The 24,471-nt window shown below is 40.1% G+C and overlaps 1 protein-coding gene across 2 annotated transcripts in view; it reads left to right on the top strand.

Annotated features, from left to right (window-relative positions):
- The window catches only part of pcca (propionyl-CoA carboxylase subunit alpha), a 56,114-nt gene extending 36,049 nt beyond the window's left edge, over nucleotides 1-20,065 (top strand). The window contains exons 12-23 of one of the 2 annotated variants that reach the window (XM_070977483.1): nucleotides 5,887-6,037; nucleotides 7,610-7,753; nucleotides 11,735-11,809; nucleotides 12,066-12,134; nucleotides 12,481-12,556; nucleotides 12,662-12,875; nucleotides 13,821-13,923; nucleotides 15,444-15,542; nucleotides 15,731-15,784; nucleotides 17,720-17,860; nucleotides 18,976-19,053; nucleotides 19,362-20,065. In XM_070977483.1, the coding sequence (XP_070833584.1) occupies nucleotides 5,887-6,037; nucleotides 7,610-7,753; nucleotides 11,735-11,809; nucleotides 12,066-12,134; nucleotides 12,481-12,556; nucleotides 12,662-12,875; nucleotides 13,821-13,923; nucleotides 15,444-15,542; nucleotides 15,731-15,784; nucleotides 17,720-17,860; nucleotides 18,976-19,053; nucleotides 19,362-19,430 (1,273 nt within the window). In that variant the 3' untranslated portion in view covers nucleotides 19,431-20,065. The remainder of the gene's footprint in view (nucleotides 1-5,886; nucleotides 6,038-7,609; nucleotides 7,754-11,734; nucleotides 11,810-12,065; nucleotides 12,135-12,480; nucleotides 12,557-12,661; nucleotides 12,876-13,820; nucleotides 13,924-15,443; nucleotides 15,543-15,730; nucleotides 15,785-17,719; nucleotides 17,861-18,975; nucleotides 19,054-19,361) is intronic. The other variant, XM_070977484.1, reaches the window with a different exon arrangement.
- The last annotated feature ends 4,406 nt before the right edge of the window (nucleotides 20,066-24,471 follow it).

The raw sequence follows: 24,471 nt of genomic DNA, 5'->3' as shown, positions 1-24,471 counted from the left end.
CAATATCAAAAGAAATATCCCTTGGTCTCAGAGCATCGGTACATGTGGTGGCTGTCCCCTTTTCCCTTGTCTAAAATGGGATAGTAGAAATAATAATTTCGTGTGGCAGTTTCAGTTTGAACAGCAGATGTGTTTGTGTTTAGCTAGGTTTCTAAAAAAAAAACAAAAAAGCAGTCCAACTGATGTTCTTAAATAATGTCATTAATAAAAAATGTTATATTGATAAGGGACCTGATATTTAGATGTGCAATTTGCAAATTTACAGTCTTGCTGTGATCTGTTGCAGGGATGCATACAAGGTTGTTGAGATATACTCCACTGTGAATTTGGAGTTTAGCTCTAATCAGAGACTGAAATTGTCAAATTAGATTTTTAAAAGGGCCTGTGAGGTCTTTTACTTACGCAGACTGGAATTGTAGCTATTTTGCAGAATGACTTCACACGTCCAAAGCTAATAGTTGACCTGTTATAAAAGCAAGAATCAAAAATAGGGCAATTTCTTAGGGTCTTTGAAGGATCGTGAAGTCAGGGACTTCTCATGAGCAACAGAAAAGAAACATGAGTAACCAATCCAACTGCAGCTTAGACCCCGGGGATATCACTAATGATGGGGCAGGTCAGTGAATATTAAGATGGTTTGGCTGGAGAGGAGTGCCTAGTTTGGCAATGCAGTATGAAATATTTGAGGATAGTAGTTTTGCCCCCAGGTAATTCAATAGCTCAGACTTCTTTTTATGGATGCCATTCGTACCTATGTGTACAATAACCTTGGTAATGTCAGGGTTGTTTGTTAGGGTCTTGAATTGAGAATTGTTTTAACATTTATGATGATGGAGTCACTTATAACTATGGTTATGACCTGAGCATTGGCATTGATGGTGGACTTGGAGCTGTTTGCCATGGACACGTCATGCTGTAATAGATGTAGATGGGTCTGATGGTCAGCGGATTTGGCTCTGTTGTTTCATAGGGACCGAGCCAGGGAAACCTGACGTTGCTGTTGGGAGTGCAGTAGGTTTCAGTGGCATTTGTTAAGCCAATGCCATTCAGTAATCCAGAGAGGTGAGTGGTGACATTCATATAAAATGTAATTGCAGCATAACTGAGAGTGTCTGTGGCTGCTAAGTGACCACAACAGTTGTAGCCTTCAAGGATTGTTGCTCAAAGCAATGCAGCTATTGAAGATCTGATATAAATAGTTCATAAATGGTCCATAAAGTAGTACAGACAGACCATCAATAAGTAAATTTAATCCCATGGTCACAAGGGGTTGTTAAATTTCAGTAAAGGTTAGAAGCAAACAAACAAACTGCTTGCTGACCATGTGCTGATAATCAGCACGACCTCCCAATCAAACACTCAAAAGATCAACATGTAAACCGAAATCATAAAATGATCAGTCAATTGCAAGCAATAATCAAAATTTTCAAAAATTTCAAAACATACTGTAAGCTTAAACCTAATAAAATTCTGATCTAACATAGGATCAAAGATTGTTTCAAGCATTTCAATATTTCATCAACTGATGTAAAATACAGTTTTTGCCCATTGCTTGAACACAATTGACACATGCCTTGACCAAACTAACAAAACTTGAAGTTTTTGTTACTTTGCCTTAAACACCTTAAACACTTATGGTTACAGTGTAACCATACCCTAAACAAAAGTGCTGCTTTGAATTTTAGTTGCAATTCTACAACACACTTGCTCCTTTCTGCAACACACTTGCTCCTGCACACTTCACACTATTTCATACATAAGACACTTCGTTCGTAAATGAAATCTCAGGGTACCATTGACAAAACACATCCATTCAAAATACAAAACATATTGGGTAATTGGAAATACTTAGACACACACCTGAAAGTACTTACTTACAAAATTGAACACCAATCAGCCAGCCACAAATAGGCCTCAGCTAAGCAATAGTTGCTACTATACTACTACTACTACTACTGCTTTTGCAACAAAAAATTCATAGTTCTGTGAAACATACAGTACAGTATAGAACATACTGTACCATTGAGATGTTACAGTACTGTGTACAGTATACAATACAGTATTGTAAATACAATAAAGTTTTGTGAAACATGCAGTGATTTATATTGAGATGTTTTAGTACTGTGTAGACGTTAACGCCTATTCACCCAAGAGCAGGAACTTGCCATTGTAGTCAGAGCAAACAATGCAATCCGTCTCCACTAGCTACAGCAACAAATACTTGCAAGTATTTATCAGCATAAATCGAGTAAGCTTTTTTAGAGTCATTTTTAACCTTACAGTAATTCCAATACATTGCTTTTCATTTTTGGTTGTTGTGAAAACCTTTGTTGGGAAAAAGACATAACAAACAGTGTTGCATTGAGCTTTACAGAATGCATCTGAGAAACTGAATAAAAACAGTGAGAATGAAAGACTGCAGTATTTTATAAAGTAAACTAGTGTGTTGCTGCTATTCTGAAAGTGTATTCATATGATGCAAGTGTGACATTTTGACAAAGGATTGTTAGGTTTTGATAGCAGAGTTTCAGTTTGACATAGATGTGAATGGCTTATTTCCCAGTGTTGTGTCTTATTTGCGAGAGTTTTGATACAGTGAGCCGAGTTTTACAAAAAGTGTTAAAGCAACGGGCAAAACCTGTAAGATTTTTATACTTGTAATACGTCATGTGGCATACAGCCATGATTGAGAATCATTTTCATCTTTATTTCAGACACATTCATTTTGAGATACTTTTTATGAAGTGGCTGATTATTAGCAATGTCTTGATATTGTGAGGAATTGACTAAACTCATTGGTTATGCTGGATAGTAATAGTCATCTATCCCCATCATCTTTCATCTCAATTTGCTGCCAAGCACCGAGGTGCTTTTTGATCCTTGTTCAGGCTCAGAGTTCAGTTCAGCATTCAGCTGATTAAATTTTCAAGTAGTTTTTATGTGAATTTACTTTTGACTATTAGATTTTATTGTAGTTTAGTTTCAGTATACAACATTTTTTTCACAGCTTATTTTTGTTTTAGCTTTAGTTTACAGTAATAGCCCTGGGAAGGACCTAGTAGATGACTTATGCACAGCTACAATACAGGCATGTTAGTGCCTACAACTTAACAGATGTTCCAGGAGGCCAAGTGTGCGCCTCCCCGACAACTGTTTCTGCAGTGATGCAGCATGAACGAAGAGATATTGGTGGTTTTCTGAGGGTCTTAGCAAAATTGTCACAAAAAATCATTAGAATTTGGAGAAAAAATTAGCTCTTTAAGTCAGACATGTCAGGAGGAGAATAAAGTCTGCTCCTGTGCTTTCCCAGAAGCGAAATGCTTCCATCGGGTCCTAACTGTCAGCAAGGTCTCTCCTTACCTACAAGGCTTATATTGTAGAGGAGAAATATTTATTAGTGCTTTACATGACTTAGTAGATGAATGAGAATCTTCACAGACAGAAAAATAATAAAAAGAATAATGCTGAACACAAATCCACCACTGTGTAAAATTTAGAATCTCGAGTTAATGAGGCAAAATACCGTAAGACAGTCATATGCACAGCTCTTACATCTTGAATCATGGTCTGACCATTGCCACGGTCTGTTTACTATATGGTATATAAATGCATTACTAGCTTGAGGCAGGTGTCATATATATATATCAATACCTTGTTCTAGATGAGACTCATTAACAACAACAAAGTGTTAATGCCTTTAACTGTTTTAAGCCATTTTAAAGTAGATGCTGTTGCCATAATAAACTTTGTCACAGAAGTAACAATTATAGTTTGAGGAGTAAAAAAAGTGTTCAAATGTGTGAATTTGCTCTGATGCCTGCAGAACTACCAAACACTTAGTATCAGAAATACAATGTAAATGACCCAAAGGACAAGTAAAGGGTTGTGGTTGGTTGTGGTTGTGTGTGTGTGCTTGTGCTTGTGCGTGTGTGTGTGCATCTACGTGTCTATTTGCACTAAACTTTTACACAGATGTAAAACCCAAATATAGAAAAACACAAAAAAAATTTTTTTTTTTTTTCAACCATTAAGATGTTGCTGTAGGAGGCCTTTGAGGCTTAAAATGAGGTGTTTTTTTTTTTTAATTATGTTTTTGTAAGTTTTTACAGAAATGTTGTAATATTGCAACATTGGGCTCAATGGGGAGCAGAATCTCCTGTATCGTCTGTGACAGCTGGACCAGAAAAATCAGTATTGGGACTGATAAAATCCTGTTTTGCCAGCGATATCTGTCACAGGGCTTGATGTGTTCATTTGATTTGGGCTCAATGTCCACATTGGCTGGACAATCAGTAGGTTCTTGTTTTCTTTGTACACACAGGCATCGTTATCTGACTCCTCGTCACTCACATCAGTGTCGTCGAACTCTATGTCCACATCACTCTCTCCATTTTGGATGATCCCAGTCACATCCTGCACACCGTACTGAGGATCTCTCCGTGGCATTCTGAAATGGAAAAAATAAAATTGTAACAAATGTATATATAAACAGCACACATGCTTATTAGATTCTAGATAACCTGCAGAAAAAGAGGGGATGGTTGGGAGATTGATTTCAAATTTCAGTGTTTACACATTGCACTGAAGTAACCTATTCACACATTTAACTGGTCACACAATAGTGTATAGCTGACCAATTGTAAACTATGATTATCATACTAATAGGCATGCAGGTGGCCTCCAACTTACAACAACACCTTACATTCCTAAGTAAATGAAAATGATTAGATATGGCAATATATCTTTGCACATTAGTTTCTAATACAATAATATGTAATCTAATATAAGGCTAGAATGTGTAAATCATGTGTAGTTTAAAGTTATACTGGGAAAATTTAAATTGAAGTTCAATCTTAAAACAGGGTTATTTTGACTACCACATTCACCCAATGTTGTAATATTGCAACAATTACAAAATAAGCTCTAAATAAAATGTAAGGCACATTTTCCACAATGACTACATATGGACATGTTCTAGACACTGTAATAAACACACAAAAAAATATTTAAAGCATTTTACTTACTTCAGTCAGTTAGATTGAAGTAAGTTAAATTGAGGGGGTGATGCTTTCTCGATGCTTTCTGAGGGCAGGCCTTATATTCAAATGTATGACCCAATAACATTCTGAGACTGAACAATAGGACCTAATGTAGTTGAACCAAAAAAAATGAAATAAATATTTTTTTTGGGGGGGGGTAACAAAAATTGTTGTAATTCTGCAACAGTGGGTCTTACAGTATTTGATAAATAACAATTCAACATATTTACATGTATTTGTTACATTTTGTTTTCATAGTTAGGAAAGCATTGTTTAAGTCCAGCCTGATGTTATCATACACATAAAAGAATGATCTCAGTCTCTTCTACACAGGCATACATCTTAAACACTGGTTTTGGATTAATACTCAGTATATTCAAATTCAGGTATTGCTATTGCTATTAGAATTGGATTGGAGCTGAAAAAAGTGCAGTGGTGAAAATGTATATTGCGTGTGTTTTTCTCAATTAGTCATATTACTTAGTATATATAGATACCATGCATTAGTATGTACAAAGAATGCCATGTAGACCGCAGGAAATGCCTAAACACTTGATTAAAAACTGAATTACATTATGAATTAATGTAATATTACATATTTATAATAGTAATCTGAAGTTATAGTAAACTTATTCTACATCATAGCAGTAGTACATCACAGCAGAGCAGACCAGCCGTCCATGCAATAATGAGGCAGGGATTCTGAATTCATATATTTGTGGCTTTTTGACATGTATCTTAAAAAGATAGAGCTGTTAAATCTCAACGCCTTGGAATTTGTTTCTATTGCACTCCCCATTTGCACCCCTGGGTTGAGTCTGAGTGTTGAGTGTTGTGTCCTCTCCAGCACTTTCCTTGACCCAATGACACGGCAGGCGATGGGTGAGCAGGCAGTTCAGCTGGCCAAGGCTGTACAATACTCCTCTGCTGGCACAGTGGAGTTCCTGGTGGATTCTAAGAAGAACTTCTACTTCCTAGAGATGAACACACGACTACAGGTCAGTGTAGGGCTGTGTGTGTGTGTGTGTGTGTGTGTGTGTGTGTGTGTGTGTGTGTGTGTGTGTGTGTGTGTGTGTGTGTGTGTGTGTGTGTGTGTGTGTGTGCGTGTGTGTGTCTGTGTCTGTCTGTCTGGATGTGGGTGTAAACACAGTTCTGACAGTTGAACACCCATTTCTTTCCTCAGTTAGCAATAAGCAGTAATGTGCAAAAAGCTATTAGAGTACAAATAAACATATCTGCTGCACAGCAGTGAGTTGGGGGTGGGCATTTTGAGGAGGAAGAGGGGGTCCATCAGCAGAACCACTGGCATCAAAATTCACAAAATTATCTATTTCACACGGGCTGCACGGTGGAACAGCAGGTAGTGCGCGTGCCTCACAGCAAGAAGGTCGCAGGTTCAATTCCCAGGTCGGGCCTTTTTGTCTGAAGTTTGCATGTTCTTCCCGTGCATGCGTGGGTTCTCTCCGGGCACTCCGGCACCCTCCCACAGGGAGGGTGTACCCCGCCTCCCACCCATTGACAGCCGAGATAGGCTCCGGCCCCCCGCGACCCCGAAAGGGATAAGCGGCATAGAAAATGGATGGATGGATGGATCTATTTCACACATTTCGCACAATTTCTTGGTAGGTAAAAGATGTTCTTTCTGCATCAGCTGGGTCTTGAACTCACAGCCTTTGCAACCAATGGTATGTTGTGATCATGTTGAGCTACCTGGAAAAAAGTTGGTCTACTAAGTAGTGTAAGATGCCAGTGTCAATTAGAAAACATCCCTTTATTAGTCACACCACATGCAGAGTTACAGAGGAAACAGCACACGCCATGCCCAGTGAGATTCTTTTCTCCGTTTTTAACCTATCCCGGGGGGTCCTTCCTCCACGGCAGACCAGGAGTGGTGGGCTGCCAGCCGACAGTGGCGCCCAGGGACCCATTTCCTTTTGTCACCATTGGTCAGGTGGTGATCTTCTTGCATGTTTTTAGTGGGCATTTTTTTATGGAGGATACCCCAGGTGAACGCGGGGAGGGCATGCAAACTCCACACGGAAAGGCCCCTTTCCTCCAGCAGCAGGCACCGAAGGCATGGTGGAGGACACGCCCCCGACACCCACAGCGCCCCAGGCAGGAATCAAACCCAGGACCTTCTAGCTGTGAGGCGACAGTGTTACCACTGTCCACCTTGCCACCACATTAGGTTCATGTTGGTAAAGGTACACATACTCTAAAACAAAGTATAAGAGGATGCATGTTGCTCAGACATAATGATGGTATGCACATTAATTTATTCAGAAATTATTCAAGTGATCAGAGCCCATAGTTTTTTCTAGGGGATGTTATGGTTCATGGTCAGTGATTTAAACCCCTAGGCTAACAGACTTCCCCCAGACAAAAATAATCTTCACTCAAGGTCTAATTATATGCCTTTTCAAACACATTTCAAGGTCTTCATCACTGTGTATGGAGTTAAGATGCAACTGAAAATCTGGAAAAGGCCATTAAACTGTGTTTCACCATCAAGCACACAAATAGTTTGCTAGTGGAAACCTCTGTCTTCTTTGTTTAACTTTTGACCCCAGGTGGAGCACCCAATTACAGAGTGTATTACTGGTCTGGACTTGGTGGAGCAGATGATCAGAGTTGCCAAAGGTTATCAACTACAGCACAAACAAGAAGATATCCCAATAAACGGATGGGCCATTGAGAGTCGCGTCTACGCTGAGGTATGCAATTTTCATGTTGTGGGGAAATAAATCTGTTTGCACAGTCACATTGTGGGGACTCGCCTTCCTTAAGGGGACAAATGCAAGTCCCCAGGATTAGGGTTAGGCAAGCAGTGGTTATGGTTATAGATTGGATTAGGGTAAGGGGTAAGTCTCAAAGAAATGAATGTTAGTCTATGCAATGTCCCCAAAAGTGACAGAAACACAACTGCATGTGTATGTGAGAGGTATTTGGGTGTATTTGTAACAGAAATATGCATATGGTTTTGTTTGATAATATTAAACCTGTTGGTATTACTGAGCTGTTCCAGTCCAGGTTCAAAACTCTCCATAGCACAGAATCAGCACTCTTGATGATGTGAAATGATGTACTCATGATGATGTACACACCCTCGGAAATTTGTCGTCCTGGTGCTTTTAGATTTGTCTGCTGCGTTTGACACTGTTTACCACAGGATTTTAATTTCTTGCCTCGAGCACTGGTTTCGGTCTTACCTAACTGACAGAAGTTTCTGTGTAAAAATTAACAACTTTGCATCTTTAAAAGCTCATCTTCCACATGAGGTCCCCCAGGGCTCAATCCTCGGCCCTCTTATTTTTTCTTTATTTACTCTCCCTTGGTTCTGTTTTTAGGAAACACAGCATTTCATTTCATTTTTATGCTGATGATTGCCAGATCTTTCTTCCGCTGGCACATAACAATCCCCACTCAGTCCAGCTACTCATAGACTGTCTTAATGACATTAAAGCCTGGCTTTCATTTAATTTCCTCAGTCTAAATCAGAACAAGACAGAAGTAATGGTGTTCAGACCAAGTTGTTGTTCTTCCCCCAACATTGACCTTGGCTCCCTGTTACTGTATCTTAAGGACTGTGTCACTAATTTGGGGGTTAAGTCCGATTCTGATTTTAAATTTGAGAAACAGATCGGTAGTGTAGTACAAAAAAGTTTTTATGAAATACGTCAAATAGTGAAGGTGAAACCTATTTTATCAAGACCTGACTTGGAGAAATTAATCCATGCTTTTATCACGACTAGGGATGCACATTTGTAATTTTTTTTATGACCGTTAACCGACGCCCTTTAACGATTAATAACCGTTAACCGATAAGATTTAAATGCCCTTACATGCTGCCATTCCGATATACTGCCATTCCGACACACCACCATTTAGACATCACCATCCCGAAATACCGCTATTCCGACACACAAACGTCCCACCATTCCGACAAGGCTTTCCATGTAAGGAAAGGTTGGAATCAGAGAGTGTCTGACTCGGCGCTGTCCGGTGCTGAACTGCAGATTTACAATGACGGCAAATAGTTAGATTACTTTATATAAAATGTAAAAAAAAAAAAAAAAAAGCTACAAGATTTAGATAATTAACAGTACTGTAGGCTTCAATCGTCTCCTATTGCTTTTTAAATTATGTCGAGAGCGAGCGCGCTGGTGAAGTTTTAGCTTCTGAAATCAGATTTTTAAACAGTTCTGATGGAGCTCAATGTTTATCTGGATGATATTCCGAACCATTTAACTGTAAACCTGGACGACCCGCGGCGTGTCTGGAGATAAAAAAAATAATATTCAATGTAACGTGTGTTTTGTGCGTAATTGTGCACAATAAGCTGGTGCTTCGGAAGTTGCATTTGGTCATGTTTGGCCTCCAGTGCCTTGCATGCAGGTGTGCTGTGGTTGAAGTGCCTGACAAGCCGACCCGCTGCAACAATAACACGATGCACAAGCATTAAATCCGTCATTTACCGCCAGCTGCAGTGTATGTGCAAAACAGGGGATCGAGTCCCAGTTGACCCGTCCGGGAGAGTTGGCTGCCACGATGTTGCGCGCGTTGTCGTGGACGCATGCGGACACTTTCCCACTAAGTCCCCACGTCTCCACTGCATCAACCAGTTTAGCTGTGAGGTTATCAGCTGTGTGTCTACCTGGCATGCTCTGCGTTAACAGGACGGCTCTCTGTTGTGAGTGCGGTCCTGCAGTCCGTTGTAATAGCCACGAACTTACGAACTCGACACGCCCCCATGAGTTGATTGACTTACGTAGCTAAAAAACAAAATTGACCGTTAGTATTAATCGGTTAACGTTCCTGTTATCGGTTAACGGTTAAACAGTTAACCATGTGCATCCCTAATCACGACTTCTCTTGACTACTGCAATTCCTTGTACGTAGGGATTAGCCAGGCTTCCCTTGCCCGTTTGCATCTTGTGCAGACCTCTGCTGCACGCCTGCTAACGCAGAACCGTAGGCATGAGCACATCACACCCATCCTGGTGTCCCTACACTGGCTCCCTGTGTGCTACACAATTTATTTTAAGCTTCTGTTATTTGCTTTTAAATGTCTAAACAACCTTGCTCCACTATATCTGTCTGACCTGCTTCAGCCTTACTGTCCACCCCGATCCCTAAGATCAGCCGATCAGCAGCTGCTGGCAGTCCCCAAAACAAGGCTGAAGCGCAGAGGAAACAGAGCGTTTGCCGCCGTTGCTCCCAAGCTCTGGAACGAGTTGCCTTTTAACGTTAGACAGGCCTTGTAGCTTCCTGTTTTTAAATCGCTTTTAAAAACACACTTTTATTCTTGGCTTTCAATACACTTTATTACACTTTCAATACACTTTAATACACACTTTAATACACTTTAACTTACCACTCAGTTTGGCATCCTCTAAGAGAGCACTTGCCGTGAGCTTGTTTGTTTGTTTGCTTGCTTTTATGCTTGTGACTTTTAACTCAATTATTGTTATGTCCCAATGTACAGCACTTTGGCTACCCCTGTGGTTTTTTAAAATGTGCTATATAAATAAAGCAGATTGATTGATTGATTGATTGATTGATTGATTGATTGATTGATTGATTGATTACAATAATGTAATCATGTGTTAAATTATAGTAGTATATTGCCTATAGAGAGCTCACTCTGAAGGTAAGGACTATGTGGAGTGACATGGTGTAGTTCATTATGACCAAAGAACGAGTGGGAACAACAAAGAAAAGCAACAGCAGCAACAGCTAGAGGTCGCCTGATCACAGAAACTGCTGCAGTTCTATTCACACATTGAGCAAAATGATCAAACCAAGCACAAGACGTAAAAAGTAAGTTGAAACAGAGCTAAGCCTGTCCAGAACCAGTCATATAAAGAGCCTTCTTGAAAGACAGGGGATAAGATATAACTTTATTGATCCCACACTGCGGAAATTTTGATGACAGCAATAAATCATTGACAACTGTAGATTTAGAAGGCTGGGGAGGACACTGGCGCTGTCTGTTTGCCGCTTTTCCAGTCAAGCCAAAAAAAGGTCTTTTAAAAGTTTTTACATTTTCTGCTTTAAACCTTCTTTCATATATATGTTTTTTTGTTTTGTTTTTGTTTTTTCTGCAGCCCTTTCAGATCTGTGATGAAAAGGGAATTACAAATAAAATGTATTATTATTATTTAATCTTGTGCTATTACAAACATAGCAAGCTAAAAGGACATACAATGAAAAACTGTTCGTATCCAGCAGGCTATGCAGTTGATTTATATATTTTCCAAGGCTGTTAACATATTTGTGTAGAAGTTGGTTAATATGATATGCATCACAGTATGCCTTCAGTTAGAGGTAAGTGTGCTACTCAGCAAACAGTCACAGTTTATCCCTCCAAATATCTTTGGTTTTCCTCCATGAAATTGATCGGTGGAGGTTGTGGTTTTTCTCATACATTCTCTCTTGTCTGCAACTGATGGAGCTGTTTGTCTTTTCACAACTTGTTAAAACATTTTCAGGTCTTTTTTTCCACAGACATTAGAACATGTTGCTGCTCTGTTCACTGTGCTCTTTTCACAGTGATCAATCAGTCCTTGTCCCCTGCAGGACAGTGCAAGAAAATAAGTTGTATACATTCAACCTTTGTTGAGGGGACATTTTGGTTATGGGGCTGTTTTGAGTGAAGCCTGTGAGTGAAATCAGTTTATCTGTTGTTCTGTCAGGATCCTTACAAGTCTTTCGGTCTTCCCTCCATTGGACGACTGTCTCAATACCAAGAGCCACTCAACCTCAGCAATGTAAGTGCCCCATGCATGCGTTGGTGCATGTGTATGTTTGTGACTTGAGTCTGAGATGTTTGTGTAACATACAACCACGTCATCAATCTACATAACAAACCAGGGCTACATTACAGAAGAATATTCAATCTTCACTCAAATACTATAGTTGTAGTTTCACCCTTTTTTTCAAATTATGTCCTCCTCACACACAATCCACTCAGTGATTGGTAAGTGCCAGTAGCAAAATTGTATCATCCACTCCTCCCTCTGTCAGGTCCGTGTAGACAGCGGCATCCAGGAAGGAAGTGACATCAGCATCTATTATGATCCCATGATCTCTAAGGTTGGTGATGTCTTAAATATGGAATGGTTTTGTAAATTAGTTTTAGGAACAAATTTTCATAGAAACGGCAACAGTCTTTTTTATAATCTGTACATAATGTACATATACACAGTTGTTTTATTTTTTTTATCCTGTATCCTTTTTAACTTGGTCCTTCTATGCCACTGCTTTTTTGGCAGTATCTTTTAATACTTTGCTAGTTGTAACAACTTAAATTCCCTGGCGTAGAAACAATAAAGTTTTATCTTATCTTAGATAGTTACAACAATAGTGTTGATAACAAAAGCCCACCATTCCTCAAGGGTTTGTGGTTTCTGCAACAATTTCCTCTGGTATCTGTTTGTAGTTGGTTACTTATGGAGCTACACGAGCTGAAGCCCTTGTCAGGATGGAGGATGCTTTGGATAACTACGTTATCAGAGGTGCACCAACAGATTTTCACAGCCAGCTCAGACACATAGTTTCTTTTGAAATAGACATTAGCTTTTCTTTTCTTTCTGTAATTAACTGACTAATGTTCTCTCCAGGTGTGACCCACAACATTCCCCTTCTGCGGGAAATCATCACCCACCCCCGCTTTATCTCTGGTGATATCAGCACCAACTTTCTGCCGGAGGTTTACCCCGATGGCTTCAAGGGTCACCTGCTGGATGTGAACAAACGCAGGGAGCTGTTGGCCTCAGCAGCAGCACTCTACATCACTGCTCAGCTCTGTTCAGAAAAATTCCTGGGCAGCCTGAGGTGAGGATGCAAACAAACTGGATGTATTCAGGGAATGTGGATGCCTAGTTTGCTACACACCATCTCTACTGTCAACATTTTCCTGAAAAATGACATATGACATACATAGAGCCTCAGCACAGACAGGCAAGACTTACATGACTACTGACGTGATGGAAACTAGATATAAGCACAGGTGGTGGTTTTGGTTTTGCTGTCGCACCTCAGACGGTGCCATTGTGCAGGCTGCAGGGTCATCAGCCAGGGACCACCCTTCATCAATGTTTCGCATTAACCCCAGAACATCTCAAGGTGGAGGAGCCACGGTGGGGATGTCTCCTTACCGCGTTAGATTAGAGCTTACTAAAAACATTCAAAGATATAGGATGTACTTGGGATGTAAAGGACAGGAATGCACTGTGCTTCACTACTGCATCCCTTTTCAAACTTCATGTGGCTGCTTGTTTGAAATGTGTTGCTGCTATCAAATTCAGAATAAACATATATTTACAAACATCAATGAAGCTGATAAGGTAAAACTTTAAATATATTGTCCTTAAATTGTTTTCAATTGAGTGTATGTCAAAAAGGATTGGAAGTGGTATTGTAAATAGCTATGATTTAAAGAGAATCCACTTTTTATTTTTTTGTTTTATTTAAGATTTAACAATAAATGTTACATATTTTTCACCATATTTTTCATGAGCAGCATTCGCAAAATACAGGACATCCTGTTCCAGAACTATTGCATGTGTAACCTTAAATTATAGATATGATGTGAATGTGACTCCTGAAATTGCCATGACAGCCAGAGCGTTTTTGAAGATGTATTACTGTTTGTGGTCTGGGAACCACAAAAACACATCTTCCTTATGTTTGCCATATTTAAAAGGATTTTGCCCCACAAGAAGATGAAGCTTTGATGCTTTGGCCAAAATACTATAAAATGAGCCTTGTGTGTTGCAGGGTGTCGCCCATCCCTGTGGAATGTAGCAACTGGAAGCTGTGCGCAGTGCTGGGGGAGGGATGCTATTCTATGGAGGTTATCAAATCAGGACATGTTTATAATGTGAGTATTTAATGTACCCATGAACAAATTACATACATTAATTTCCCTGTATCAAAGATGGTATTTACTGTCCCTGAAGCTCCTAAGGCTAATCCATGTACAGTACCAGTCAAAAGTTTGGACACAACTTTATATTTAAGGGTTTTCATTATTTTATTTTCTACATTGTAGATCAATACTCAAGACATCAAAACTATAAAAGAACACACATGGAATTATGGAGCAAGTAAAAAAGTGTGAATAAAGCAAAATGTGTTTTAAATTCTTAAAGGAAAGGAGATACTACCTCAACACAACACAGCAGACAGTCTCTGATGCATTAAGAAAGAAAGAAATTCCTCTAATTAATTTTGACAAGGCACGCATGTTAAATGAAAACCAGTTCAGGTTATGACGTCTTGAAACTGGTTAAGATAATACCAAAGCTGTCATTAAGGCAAACAGCGGCTATTTTGAAGAAAGTATAAAAAATATTTTGGTTCGTTTAACTCTTTTTTTTTTTTTCACTACATAATTCAACATGTTTTTTTCATAGTGCTGATGTCTTACAATTACAATTTGTCATTTGGCAGATGCTTTTATACAAAGCGGCGCACATATGAGATTTTCATACATCACAACCAAGGTTCTAGATGGGAGAGAACAACAGGAGTAAGTGCCCTAACGCAAATTTCTGGTCCAATTGGACATACGTGCTTCGAGGCAGTGCTACGAAGTAATGCATTGAGTGCATAGAGTGAATAGAGAGAAAGAAGGCATTCAGTAATGGGCTTAGTCTTAAGTCTTTTTAGTCTTTTTCTAAAGATTGAGAGGGACTCTGCAGAATAAATGGAGTTTGGTAACTTGTTCCACCGCGGCAGGTTGTTATCAGAAAGGAATTCAGAGACTTGATTAAAGACCGTGCACTCAAGAGTCCTGGAAAGGAAAGTGAGGAAATTACCGGCCTGTAACTTTCAACCTGAGCTGGGTGGAGTGTAGGTTTCTTTAGCAGTGGGGTTACTTGGGCTTGTTTAAAAGCAGTGGGGAACACACCCAATGTAAGTGAAGAGTTGATCATGTGGGTGACAGCAGGGATAAGTAGATAGAAGCAAAGTGATCAGCTGTGAGCAAAGTTGACGTTGGAAGCGGCGGGTGGTTGAGTAGTGAGTTGAAAGAAAGAAAGAAAGAAAGAAAGAAAGAAAGAAAGAAAGAAAGAAAGAAAGAAAGAAAGAAAGAAAGGACGTAACGTACTTTTATTTATCACACACACTACATGCACAAATACATGCACACTCCATGCTTCTCGTGAAATTTCTCCCCATTTGACCCATCCTTTGTCTGCTGATTGAAACATTATCATGTTATCAACTGTTTCAAAACCCAGGCTCACACTCCAGAAGATGAAATAGCGATCAGTCAGCAGGGACTGATGCAACTATATTTTTATGTCTGTCACTGTGTAGACTTAAAACAGAATGTCACTGTCACTTGGTAAGTCTGAGCGAGGCATCAGGAAACCTAAACAAGTCTTTTTCTCATAGGTGGAGGTGGATGGAGGTAAGGTGGAAGTCAGTGGACAGTGGAACTTGGCCTCCTCACTGCTACCGCTCAGCATCAATGGCACGCACAGGATGCTACAGGTAACACACACACATGCATTCACACACAGGTCCAAGTCGTTAAATGATATCATATCTTTTTACCTCACAATAAGCAGACAGTCAGAGATGAAAAGTCACCAGTTGACAAAGGTCAGTTATTTATACTGCAGTTGTAGTACAGATAATATGATATATTATAATCTAATGTTACAATTTGACTTTTTCAGTGTCTGCACAGAGATGCTTCAGGAAAGATTGTCCTGCAGTACCTGGGCACATCGGTATGGTTGCATGTCTACATGAAGTTATAATTGCATAATCACACACATGCTACTGTCTCTACTCCTTATGCTATAAGTGGGCCACAGTGCAGAGTTGTCATCAATGAACAGTACCAGGTAAAAGTTGGGAAGCACCTTCTCATTCAATGGTTTTTATATATTTTTTTTAGTTTCTGCATTCTAGATTAATACTGAAGACATCAACAGTATGAAAGAACACGTGGAGTTATGTGGTAAACAATGCTGAATATGTTTTATGTTTTATATTTTAGATTAAATTTGATATCCTAGATTCTTCAAAGTAGCCACCATTAGTCTTCATGAGCAGCTTTGCACACTATTGGCATTATCTTAAACAGCTTCACGTGATAGTCACCTGAAATGGTTTTCACATAACAGGTGTGCCTTGCCAAAAGTTAATCAGTGGAATTTCTTGCCTTCTTAATTTGAGATCATTTGAGGCTGTCAGTTGTGCAGTAGTAGTGTTGGTATACAGTAAATAGCACTATCAATTATAGTAATAGTCCACATTATGATCAGAACTGCTCAACTAAGCAATGACATTCCATCATTTCTTAAAGATGTGAAAGTCGGTCAGTGTGGAAAATGTAAAGATTTTGAATGTATCTTCTCTCTGCAGTCACAAAAAAACATAAAACGCTCTGATGAGACTGGCTTGGAAGACCAAGAGATATCTCTGCTACAGAGGATAAATTCGTTAGCCTCAGAAATTACCAATTTACAGCACCACAGATTAGAGTCCACTCTCTCTCGCTCTCTCTTGATGCCATGTTAATACACTGAACAAAAATATAAATGCAACACTTTTGTTTTTGCTCCCATTTTTCATGAGCTGAAATTCAATATGCCTTTATTTGTCCCGTGAAGGGGAAATTCCAAAATTATCAAAAAATCAAAAGATTTCAAGATGAAATCACATGATCTAAGATCAAAGATCTAAAACATTTTCTATATGCACAAAAGATCCATTTCTCTCAAATATTGTTCACAAATCTGTCTGCACATCTGCATTTCTCCTTTGCCGAGATAATCCATCCCACCTCACAGGTGTGGCATATCTAGATGCTGATTAGACAGCATGAATATTGCACATGTGTGCCTTAGGCTGGCCACAATAAAAGGCCACTCTGAAATGTGCAGTTTTGCTTTATTGGGGGGGGGGGGGGGTCTGGGGGGTCAGAAAACCAGTCAGTATCTGGTGTGACCACCATTTTTCTCACGCAGTGCAACACATCTCCTTCGTATTGAGTTGATCAGGTTGTTGATTGTGGCCTGTGGAATGTTGGTCCACTCCTCTTCAATGGCTGTGCGAAGTTGCTGGATATTGGCAGGAAATGGAACATACTGTCACATACACCGATCCAGAGCATCAATGGGTGACATGGGATGTTTTCAGCTTCCAGGAATTGTGCACAGATCCTTGCAACATGGGGCTGTACATTATCATGCTGCAACATGAGGTGATGGTCATGGATGAATGGCACAGTACCAACAGCTAGCATCACCGGTATAAAAATAAGATAAGGTTGCTTGTTCAATGAATTTCCTAACTGATTTTTGAAGTCACTTAAATGATACTCAGTTATTTATTCTATTTACAGCAAATATCAGATATCAGTCAGCTAAGGCACATAATATCTTATTGTGTAAACTGTAGTGCTGAGGAAATTTTGTTCCCCTGTGTACTGAATATTGTTTATGGAAAGAATGACAATAAATTCTGCCTTGTATTCCTCAAGACCTGTTCCCCTTTAAGTAGCGACTGTGCTCTTTTTTTGTCTTTGAACCGTTTCTTTTTGTCATATCACAGTAGATTCTTGTACTGCAATATATTATCTATTATCTTCATTCTCATAGAGACAATATTATTCTTTTTCTTATTGTTGTCACTTTTTTTTTTTTTTTTTTTTGCAGTTTACGGTTCATGTTCTGTCCAAGTTGGCTGCAGAGTTGAATTCCTACATGCCAGAGAAAGTTCCAGAAGATACCAGCTGTATCTTGCGTTCACCAATGCCAGGAACAGTGGTGGCTGTGTCTGTCAAGCCTGGAGATACGGTAACACATTCCAGTTTGTAGAAGTTCACAAACATACCAAGATAAGACCTATGCCAATTCTCTTCGCTGTCTGAGGTGAGCAAGTAGGAGGTTCTTGACATCAATCAGCAGCTGGTAATCATTACTAACATATTATCCATTGCATTTAACACTAAGGGAAGTTAACAATAAGAAATGTTTCCAGGAGTGGATAGGATTTCTATCCACTTAACTGAATGTTACACTAGAGACTCTACGTCAGCCCCATTAAAAACTGGAAAATAGACTGGAGCCAGATGTCATCCAACCAGTGTTATATCTCACAAATACTCTTGTGGCTGAATGGAAACGATTCCCTGCAGCCAGGTTCCAAATCTGGTGGAATGCCTGAAACCAGACAAATCTGAAGTCTGTTACTAAAGTGACATGTTCATGCATTCACTTTTTTAGGTGTCCATACTGTGTATTCTTTTGTATTGTGTGTGTGTAGTGTGTTGCAGTACATACCTTTGGTGGTAGCTCTCCTGATGATTGCAAGCTCTAATTGAGTGAGCAGAGATTTTTTTTATGGTAGGTGCCATTATCTTCATGATAAGATGAAAGCAAATGTGAGTTAGAGCTCGAGGATATTCGTTCAGGCAGTGCTATCTTTGTCCAACATCTTCCCTATGTTTGGTGTAAGAGGTCTTAAAACTCTGCTCCTATTCACTCCCCCTTTTTCAGTGATGTTTTCCTGCCCTGAGAGATAAGCTGCAAACATTGTAGCCTGATGACTGATGCTTTTAAGCCATCGTTTCTCGCACACCCTCGACATGTGCACGTGATCATGCGTGTATTACTCATGCTGTGGGGACATAAATCTGTTTACACAGTCACATTGTGGGGACTCACCATCCTTATGTCCTTATGTAAATCATTACATTTTAGGGTGAAGACTTGTGTTAGGTTTGGTTAGGTTAGGTTAGGTTAGGTTAGGGTAACATTAGGTTAAGTTTAGGTGAAGGTTAGGGTAAAGTTAGATTTAGGCAGGTAATGTTTATGGTTATGATTAGGGTACGTGTCCAGCAAATTAATGTAAGTCTATGTAATGTCCCCAAAAATTATGGAAACATAACTGTGTGTGTCTGTGTGTGTAGGTAGCAGAGGGTCAGGAGATCTGTGTCATTGAAGCCATGAAGATGCAGAACAGTTTGACTGCTGTCAAGCAAGCAAAGGTAACAATATGAAATGCTGACAATGGAGCTACTGTAGCTCAATTGGGGCATTGATATGGGGGATCAATGCCCCCATATTAATAAATATAAATAAGCCACAATTCAGTACTGGCTGGTTGGTAATTAATATATTGGCCTGGATTTTTTTCATGTTTTAGTTTTCAACTCTGTGTGTGTGTGTGTGTGTGTGTGTGTGTGTGTGTGTGTGTGTGTGTGTGTGTGTGTGTGTGTGTGTGTGTGTGTGTGTGTGTGTGTGTGTGTGTGTGTGTGTGTGTGTTCCTCCTCCTCAAATTCCTGGTGCCCTCCAGGTTAAGAATGTCCACTGTAAGCCAGGGGAGACCGTGGGCGACGGAGACCTGCTGGTAGAGCTTGAATAAAACACAACTGTGTCCTTTGATGTGTGACATCAGCACCATGATGAGCCTTATTCCTCTCTGTGTCTACAAAGGATGAACCAAGCTGGCAAACAGACTGAACAATAACAGATCCTTGATTATCTTTCTAGTCTCCTAGTCTCCACAGTACCCCCCAGCAGAGTTTAGTTTTCCTGATGGTGACTCAGGGCTGAGTTGCATCAGCTGTTTTAGTGTTTTCTCTCAGACTCCTTCATGTTGTTTGGCTGTATGCCACTGTCTTTAAAAATCTCTTTCCCATTCTGCTTATGTTTTCTAGACCTGATAGTTTACCCTGGCCTTGAATGTAATTTTGCTTTATGTGTCAAGGATATATATATATATGAAATATCTGCCTCCACTTCAATACAATTGAATGACATGGACTTTTGCATTATAAGCTTATAATAGTTTAGAATAATTTTCACTTTTCCATGATTTGAGCACCAAAAAGAAATTTCTATTCACCTCTGTTGTATTAGAGGTAGATGTCTCAAAATCTTATCTGAGAAAATCAAAACAATGTCCATAGCTCAATAACACTCAAGGTTAAGTCGGAAAAATGTCTGCTGTACACACACTTTAAAAGACTACGAATAAAGTGCTAATTTTTTTCTATATACAGTAGCTCTGACTGAACTCTTTTCTGCCTACATCAGAAACATATTTAATATATAACATATTTATGTAGCACTTATTAGAACAAAGTTTAAAAAAAAATGCTTTGCAACACAAGCAAGAACTCATAAATACAACAATACAAATAATAAACAAACCACATAAAAAATTAAAAATGTCAAATCCATAAACAATAAAAACTACAGTGCTATAAAAAGTATGTTTTAAGCTTAGATTTTGTAGAAGCCACTGACTCAGCCTGCCATATTTCCTCAGACAGGTTGTAACAGAGCCTCTGGGCTCTTTTTTCAAAAGCTCTGTTCCCTTTAGTCTTCAGTTGAGAGTCTGGAGGAGATTAAGGCACCTGCCAGAGAATCTGTAAGTACAGCCGGGTCATTTGGGGATAAAAGATCTGAGACCTAACTACCCAGTAGATGGCAGTATTTCAGTGGTTGTGTTGCTCAAGCCAATAACAAACATTTTTGTTTTGGCTGAGTTCAATTGAATAAAATTTTCAAGCATCCAGTTTCTTACATCTTCTAGGCACTCCCACAAAGATGTCAGTATACTGAAAGCTGAGGAGTGGGTTTAAGCAAGACATTTCCCTCTGTGTCATCAGCATAATAGTGACAGGAAACATGTTTACGTGTATTACCTAAAAGGAGCATGTTAAAAGAAAATACAGTTGGCTCCAAAATTTACCCTTGAGCCTTGCTATACTTAACAGTAACAAATTAATAGATACAGTTGTTAATGGTCACACAGAATTACCAACCACTCAACAAATTCTTAATGTACACACTTAACTGTTTCATCATTGTTTCCATCAGTCTAATCAAAGTTGGGTTACAAGTCCAACTTCATAGATGAATTGTCTCATTTACAGAGATATTCTAATTTATTTATTTATTTATTTTTTTTAACACATATCTTTTGTGATTTTTAACTATTAACACATTACATCGCTTCACAATAAAGTTATTTAATCCACCGACAAAATTTAGGGCCACATCTATAACGACAGAGTACATCAAATAAATAAGGCCATTCGACTCTGTCGAAATTGGCCCATATGATTCACATTTAGTTTGTGGTTTATCTGGTTTAGGTATAAGTGTAATCAGTGCTTTTCTTAGTGATGGGGGAAGGATGCCGTTGTCCTCCTGGATAGAGGTTGGACTCTTTTCTTCTCTGCAGTCGCTCAAGGTATGAGGCCCCGGGCGGGTGTGGGGATACTCACAAATCCTCGGCTGAGTAACCACGATGAGAGGGTCACCTCCCTATGCCTGTGCCTGGGGGGACTCCGACTGTTGTTTATGCACCGAACAGCAGTTCAGAGTATTCGGCCTTCTTGGAGACCCTGAATGGAGTCCTGCATGGGGCTCTGGGGGACTTCAACGCACACGTGGGCAATGATGGAGACACCTGGAGAGGCGTGATTGGGAGGAATGGCCCCCCTGATCTGAACACGAGCGGTTGTTTGTTATTGGACTTCTGTGCTAGTCATGGACTGCTGATCACCATCTAGTGGTGAGTTGGGTCCGAGGGTGGAGGTGGAGAACAGCAGCTTGTGACATTTTGGAACACAGGAACACATGACCGAAAGAACTAGATCGCGGGTACAAGCAGCCGAAATGGGTTTCCTCAGGAGGGTGACTGGTTTTCCATAGTGTGGCTCATAGTGTGGCTCATGAACGCTGTCAACTTTATGTCAACATTATGGCGGCACTCCACCCTAACACAACAGTGGGCTCGACTGATCCTACTAAGAGGAGCAAGTCCCATGCAAGCATACCAACTAACGGTGCATCCTTAACACAAACAGCTCTGCAAAATAAATTTAGGAAATCAACTCAGCTAGTTGTCATGTTCGTGTTTGAAAGGACAAGGCCATGTTCGGAGCAAGCAACCTCTTGTTTAATGAACCACATCGTCAGCTGCATACAGTTATCTCACTCTACCCTGTTACATTGTGTGAATAAGCTGACTACCAACTGGTGCTGCCACCCCGTGGTAAAACATGTCATAACATTCAATCACGACATCCCCCTTTTTCTCACGCAAAATGCATTAACATGAACTATCACAAAGCTGTGTCAGTTACTTTAACCATTTCTAATTCAGCATGACCCTGCAACACATAAACAGTAAACCGTATATATATCAGCTTGCATAACCTAAATCAAAGCCAACACCAAATCTGTTATAAGACATTCACAACATCAACCAACAGACATTTTGTTCAACATGTATGTCAAATTCTTTCTTTTTTTTCTTGTATTTATTAATCATAAGTTCAGTCTATCAGGCTTTCTGATTTCTCTTGTGGACCTTCTCAACTCAGGCGTAGGTGTGTGAGAGTCAGTGCCACAGTCCATAACAGGTGTGGGAGTTACCTGAGATTCACCACGGGTCATACTGAGCTCACCAACAGTCCCTTGAGGAGTTTTCAACAGACTGCGACGATTGTGTCTGAGGATTTGTCCATCATCAGTTCTCACAGTGTATGATCGTGGAGCTACTTCTTGCAGAACAGTTGCTCTTGTGCTCCAGCCATCAGCATCCTCAATTCTGACTGTGTTGTTGGTTGTCAGTGGAGGAAGACGTTTTGTTGTCCTGTCATAGAATGACTTTTGCCTCATTTTCTGCTGTCATAGCTTATGTTCAATCTTTGCAGGATTCTTTTGCTTTAATTTGTCATTTGGATGACTCGGCAGGGTAGTTCGAAGCTTCCTCTTCATCAATAGTTCAGCTGGTGACAGACCGCACTGAAGAGATGATGCTCTGTAGCTCAGTAGAGCAAGATATGGATCCGCGTCACTGTCAGCTGCTTTCTTTAAGAGTTGCTTCAGAATGTGAACCCCTTTTTCAGCTTGCCCGTTTGACTGTGCATAGTTCGGGCTTGACGTCACATGCTTGAAATCGTACTGCACTGGAAACTTCTGCCATTCTTTGCCGTTGAAGCATGGGCCATTGTCGCTCACCACAGTGTGTGGAATGCCATGCCTGGCAAAGATGGATTTTGCATGCGTTATGACACAGGTTGACGATGAGTTTACTACTAAATAGTCTCTTTACCCCTGAGATGAAACAAGTCCATTCCTACTTTATGCCATGGTGCTGTTGGCAACTCAGCTACCACCATAGGCTCTTTGCTCTGCTTGCTTCTGTGTTTCTGGCATGTTTCACATTCACTTATAAGTGTTTCAATGTCTTTGTTGATTCCAGGCCAGAAAACCGACCCTCTCGCCCTCCTTTTGCACTTTTCGATGCCGAGATGGCCTCCATGTATTCTGTGCAACATGTCCATTCTCAATGACAATCCTGCCCTTTTTCAAAAGCAGACCATCCACAGCACTAAGCTCACCTCTGACATGGTAAAATTGTGGACACGAACCAACTGGCCATCCCTCATCTATGTTCCTCATGACATGCTGTAGCTCCACATCCTTTGCTGTAGCCTCAGCAATCTGTCTCGACTTTGTGTCAGACACAGGCAGTGTAGCCACCACCATGTTCACATGACACTGTATGTCCTCATCAGTTGCACTCACACTGTTGCCTGCAGTTGCCCTTGATAGAGCATCAACGAGGACCAGGTTTTTTCCCGGAGTATATATCAGTTCAAAATCATACCTCTGCATCTTCATCATTAGCCGCTGTATCTCATCTGAGCCATCTCATTCAGATTCTTTTTGATGATGGCTATCAGTGATCGATGATCAGTCTCAGCTGTGAAAGATGGCAGGCCGTACACATAGTTATGAAAACGCTCCAAACCATACACCAGTCCCAAACATTCTTTTTCGATCTGAGCGTATCGGCATTCAGATTTTGTCATAGCCCTAGAAGCATAGGCTACTGGTTTCCAGTGCTCACCCTCAGCCTGGAGTAGAACAGCACCAATGCCATCTTTAGAAGCATCTGTAGACAGTTTTATCCTCTTTGTGTGGTCATAAAATGACAACACTGGTGCTGTGGTCAGTGTGTTCTTAAGTTGCTGCCACTCAAGCTCATGTTTAACTGTCCATTTAGACTCACAGTCCCTGTGCATAAGCTCACGTATGCATGATGTCTTTGCTGTTAGATTGGGAATGAACTTGCCTATGAAGTTGACCATCCCCATGATGCGTAGCACGCCTGTCTTGTTGGTGGGCCTTGGCATGTTCTGTATTGCATGTATTTTGTCTTGGTGCGGTTGAACACCTCGTGCAGACAGTTTGTCTCCGAGGAAGAGGATTTCTTCAACGCCAAACTCACACTTACTCTTGTTGAGTTTTAGTCCATACTTTTGGATGCACTCCATCACTCTGCACAGTCTCTCATTGTGTTCTTGAGCCGTGGACCCCCATATGATGATGTCATCAATGTAGACTCGAACTCCTTCCAAACCCTCGATGATCTGCTC

This window comes from Chaetodon trifascialis, chromosome 13 (assembly GCF_039877785.1).
Source record: "Chaetodon trifascialis isolate fChaTrf1 chromosome 13, fChaTrf1.hap1, whole genome shotgun sequence".
Lineage (NCBI taxonomy): Eukaryota > Metazoa > Chordata > Actinopteri > Chaetodontiformes > Chaetodontidae > Chaetodon > Chaetodon trifascialis.
The sequence above is the reverse complement of the archived record's forward strand: the minus strand, read 5'-3'. Positions and strand labels throughout refer to the sequence as shown.